This window comes from Electrona antarctica (assembly GCF_951216825.1).
Source record: "Electrona antarctica genome assembly, chromosome: 17".
NCBI classification, from domain to species: Eukaryota; Metazoa; Chordata; class Actinopteri; order Myctophiformes; family Myctophidae; genus Electrona; species Electrona antarctica.
In genome coordinates this window covers 45,968,616-45,973,940 of record NC_136798.1, presented here as the reverse complement: position 1 = coordinate 45,973,940, position 5,325 = coordinate 45,968,616, and the positions used below count along the sequence as shown (strand labels likewise).

Genomic DNA, 5,325 nt, shown 5'->3' with positions numbered 1-5,325 from the left:
TTTCAAAAGAATTCTCTTTTTTTTCAATTTACGTTTTATTGAATTTTAATCAAACATACATGAAAACGAAACGACTGACAATTGACAATACATACAACCGAAAACAAGACAATATACGTACAATACACACAAGGGGAGATGTCTGCCTCTCTTCTCTATCGATGATCATTCGTAATACATAAGTACCTCAAACAGGTGCATATACAGGTTAAACAGGTTTAACTGAAACTATACAAAATCAGGTCTTATGGTAGAAACATGAGCAATCCATCTAAATCAGTTATCTGTGAAGACTTCAACTTGACCTCTGAAGCTGAATGTAATTCCCTCCATAATAAATATACTATAGATTAAATCAATCCATTCATTTATAGTTGGTATTACATTTGTAAGCCATTTTTGTGTTAAGGCTTTTTTGGATGCCACCAGCAATACCCTCAATAGATACTGATCCTGCTTTACAAATTGAAGTCCCTCCAGATCTGCAAGATACATGGTTTTAAAATCAAAAGGAATGTCAACACCAAAAACTGCTTCCAGGACACTGTGGACACTTCTCCAAAATGGAACCACAGAAGGGCCACTCCAGAACACATGAAAATGATTTGCCAATGTTTCCCCACAGAGTCTCCAACAGTCCGACTGATACGTGTAATGTCTTTTCTGGGCTGGAGTGCAAAAGAAACGACTCACATTTTTCCAACTGAATTCTCTCCATGTGGGGGAACTACTCATTTTCCACTGATGTTTACATATTCTTTCCCATTCTTCTGCTGATATAGTAAGGTTGCCCTCTGCTTCCCATCTTGCTTTAATATTCAGAGTATTATCTCCTTTCATGTTTTGAAGCACTACATATACATTTGAAACGATCTTTTGATAAGTAGAGCCTGCATAAATCTGCTATTTTTCAATAGCTAAAGCATAACATAATGCTAACACCAAAAGGGGTTCCCGCCCAGAATGGGTTAAGGATATTGTAGCGCCACGGCCTATTTGTATTGGTGGTGGGGAGGGGGGCGGGGAGGGGGTCGTGAGACATGGCCAAAGCATTTTCGGGGGTCCTCAGCCAAAAAACGTTGAGAACCCCTGCCCTAGGGTAGGTAGGTACCCTCACAAAAAACATGCAGTAATCCTCGTCTACTATACTGTCTCCCCCTGGCCAGCCGGGGCCCCGGCCTGCTTCCACACGCTACGTCCAACCGGGGAAACTCCCCCCTGTCAGGTGAAAAGGAAGCATGAGTTCAGTTCGTTGCTCTCCCCAGGTTGGCAGAGGGAGTGTAGGCTAAATGTTACCTAGTTTCCATTTAACCTGTCTTACACTTAAACACGCAGTAACATGTATCATATGTGTTTAGGACTTCTGGGGTTATTTTATTGACATGAATGAATAAGCCCATTACTGACAAAAAGTGCTACGTTAATAAGCTGAGCTTGATCCTCCGTGAGCCAGCAACGCGGAGGCTCAAGCTCAGGGGCCCCCCTAGCTCAGGGGCCCCTGGGCCTGGGCCCAGCAACAGGCCCGTTGGATAATCCTCCCCAATAGAGGTGTAATCATAATCATTAGTGTAATCATAATCTCCATGATCTCTCCTCTTAATCCAGTCCAGAAATCTGTAGACGTTGGTGTAGACACCGGGCGCTTTGCTCATGTCACACCGAGGCCCCCAGCTCACCAAACCAGCCAGGTAGTGGATTCCACCCTGTTCACACATCAGAGGTCCACCTGAATCACCCTGTAAAGACAACCCGTTTAATACAGTCATTATAGAGCGTCGCAGTCCCGCCCCCTACCAGGGCCCAAGAAATGATTCCCCGTTCATTTTTCCTCATAGACTTTTCAAAAAGTATTTATTTAAAGACCCTTTAAGCCTCTTACAAAGCCAACTCGAGTTGTGACAAATCATGACAACAAACACAATCTTTCACTTTTTTTGTTGTTTTTCTTCTTTGTAATTATTTGTTTGGTCCAAAATATTCTGTTTGTTGTCATGATTTGTCACAATTCGAGTTGGGTTTGTACGACGCTTTTAAGGTCTTTAAATAAATACGTTTTGAAATGTCTATGGGAAAAATGCATTGGGAATTATTTCCTGGGCCTGACGTCGTCATGAAAGGGGGTGGGACTGCGACGCTCTGGGTGCGTTCGGAAATGCGCACCAGGAGCGCACTCGCCTATTAGTTTGCATTGCACAGTGCGCTCAGTGCGCTATTTCTGAACACACCCTACATAAAGACCAAATGTACCCAACATAAGGCCTGTTGTTGACAGCCATGAAATAAGGCTATAGGCTACTCACTGCCAGTAGTTTAGAATGTAATGCAATTAAACATTAAAACAAAAAGCATTTCAGCATACTGTATGGTTGTGGCATGATGTCACACACACACACACACACACACACACACACACACACACACACACACACACACACTCACTTGGCAGGCGTCCTTCCCTCCCTCCATGTATCCTGCACACATCATGTTCAGATCCAGTCGGTCTTCATAGGCATCCTTGCAGCGTTGCTCAGAGATCAACGGAACCTTGGCGTCCAACAGTCTGCTTGATTTTTTTCTACTCTCTGAGATTCAAGAACACAGAGAGGCAAAAGAGAGGAAAACTTGACACGTGCCTGCAATATGTTACCTAGAGTACATCTTATTTGTTTCCACGGGCAAAGGAATAGAATACAGCATAGAGGGGAATAGATGAGCCAGGAACCTGTTCTTTAGCCAGAAATGAGTGTTATACACTGACCGTATAGGCAGGGCCGCTTTTTAGGTAGTGCGAACAGGGCCTCGCGCCTTTAATAGGCTTATAAATGTTAACAATCACTTTCCCATTAGTAACCATTAGGTTACTAATCTAAGAGAGGCACTCATGCCAGTGTCCTCTGATCGTAGATGTATACCTGACAGAACTACGGCCAGGGTCTGTCCAATTAATCCATTCAATGAGCGATCCAGTCTGCACATGAATTTGTAGGTCAGGTTCCTCGACTCAGCCATGAAGGTGGTGAGACCCAAAGTACAAAAGAGCCCGCTGGCTCTAGTGCTCCTGGGTTTCTTTAACACCTCAGCGCTCAGGACGGAGATTAGTAAAAGGACGGAGATTTATTGATATCAAAACCGATAAAATGTTCCCTCCCATTTTAGCGGATGAGATCGAAACATTTAAAACGTGAATAACTCTTGATCTCAAATCATTCCGTCCAATTCTAAGAAAAGATTATGTTTTTGACGGCCCATTGTGGTCCCGTCGCTATAGTTGCGTTAGAATTTATCATACCTCCCGTTGTTGTCGATCGCCTCGGGGGTGTTTTGGCTACACGTTGCTACAGAACATCCAAGATGGCGCCTGGTGCGTCACTAAATGTGCTCCGTTGCTGAAATTCGCTGGGCGCTCTGATTTAATGGTCCTAAATACCCCCGGGCGTTCGGTGTGTTAACAGAATCATAAAACAGTCATTGTAGGCTACTTGCAGCTTGCGTAAGCTCTCCCTCTTATACTTCACCCACAGTGGGTCAGTATAGGGAGGGGTGGAGTAAGCTATAAACAGGTTTACCTTAACATCAGTAGTGGTGAAATCTCCGAACCAACATGTTCACTTGTACATAGAGCATTCTCCTCTGTCTAGACATAACCTCGTCATCCTCCATAAAGTAATACCATAGACTATGGTATTATTCAGATCAGTCGTAATATACAGCAGATACATACCAGTTTTGCCCCATCCAGAGACCACACACTCCTTCTCATCATCGAATGGTTGCTCTGGCAGACAGGCAGTTTTAACATAGCGGGTTTCCATGGCACAGAGTTGACTTTCAGGGTGGGTGACATTCAGCTGAAGTAAAGCTGACACACAGAATGGTGCATTAGCATATCTGACAACAATGTACAAAGTTTAAGCATTTAGCAGACTCTTAATCCAGAGAGATTTACAGTAGGCAAGGTAAACACAATGTAATACATGCAAATGCATAGAAACAGTGTGGTGCCTATAGGAGGAGGAGATCAGTCCGGCCAAAGAAAAGTAGGCTACATTGAAAACCTTACAAACTATAGTATGCCAGGCCTACATATATTGATATTATGACTAACATACCTTACATGTAATTTATGAAATCATTACAGTAATACCTCTTTGTCTGCCACCAAGTGGCGACAGATAGTACTGCACCAGTATGCCAGAGAATAATGTTTTGGGGTAGATTAATTTCCGTGTTACAGGCAGACCTTCATTGTAATGATCAGCTATTAGCTCACGCTGTTTATACCTTCGCCAGAAACATTAACATGTCGGGAGCGATGCGGTAGAAAATCACAAATGACATCCGAACCTTCGATGGATCAGGAATGCCATGGACAGCGAACTTAGATTCAGAGTTATGAGGCCAACTTGCCTAGCAACCGGGCCAATGATAACAATTTGAATGCTGGCCATTTTGAGCAGAGCTATTCCGCCTGTGCTAAAGGTGATGCATTGAACGAAGGACCTTGTCTGAGGCCCACAGTAAATGTTCTCTTATAGCGAGAATCACGCAGCATACCTCAAAAGAAAGCGTAACTTGTCCACTCTAATTTAAAAAAAAAAATGATTTTACCATCTTCCATTCTGGAGATATGCACCTTTATGTAACACCTGCTTTTGTAGTAGCCTACTCTTCTTGAACAGAAAGGCTAATTAGAAGCGGTTTTGTCAGACGCTGTCTGACATAAAAACTCGGAAAGCCTTCGATGTTTTTAGGCGGTTAGTATTACTGCCAAACAACACAACACATTTGCCATGTTCTATCTGACCGGCGTTGATCATCAAGATAAAGAAATAACACAGGCGATACAATCCATGCGTGAAGAAATGAAGAAAAAAGAAAAATGGAGAGAAATCTGACGGAGACACTGAAGTCACAACTCGGATCAGATTACACACACAACCCCTCCCTCCATTGAAAGTCACATGAGAGAGCCCTCCCCTCCCTGAAACAAAGATATTATAAGATAAACAAAAAGACTGCAGCCAGCTTGGTTATAGCCATTATTTTGCCCCGAGATGCATGGTAGTCTCCAGCCTTTACGTGAGTGACAATACGGGGGCTGGGCTGCCTCGTGCTGTTTTCAGGAAGGGAGGGGGTGAGGCATTTCTTTCTTTTTTTTTGCGCTCACGTGATCGGAGTGTTGTGCTATCATCCGATGCTAGTTGATAAAGTGCCCGGGTGTGTAGAAAGACGATTGAAAGTAATCAATAAAAACATGCGGTAAACGTAAAAATCCGCTTCCCGCACGTGACGTTTGAGATTTGAACCACGTAGAAATCCCTCTCC

General features: G+C 43.4%; 1 protein-coding gene across 1 annotated transcript in view; it reads right to left on the bottom strand.

Annotated features, from left to right (window-relative positions):
• Positions 1-1,415: 1,415 nt before the first annotated feature.
• The window catches only part of LOC306941164 (hyaluronan-binding protein 2-like), a gene marked incomplete at its 3' end in the record, with an annotated part of 6,391 nt that continues 2,481 nt past the window's right edge, over positions 1,416-5,325 (bottom strand). Inside the window, exons 4-6 of the mRNA XM_079526476.1 lie at positions 3,722-3,859; positions 2,440-2,582; positions 1,416-1,736 (exon numbers count right to left, since the gene is read on the bottom strand). Of these exons, the coding sequence (XP_079382602.1) occupies positions 1,416-1,736; positions 2,440-2,582; positions 3,722-3,859 (602 nt within the window). The remainder of the gene's footprint in view (positions 1,737-2,439; positions 2,583-3,721; positions 3,860-5,325) is intronic.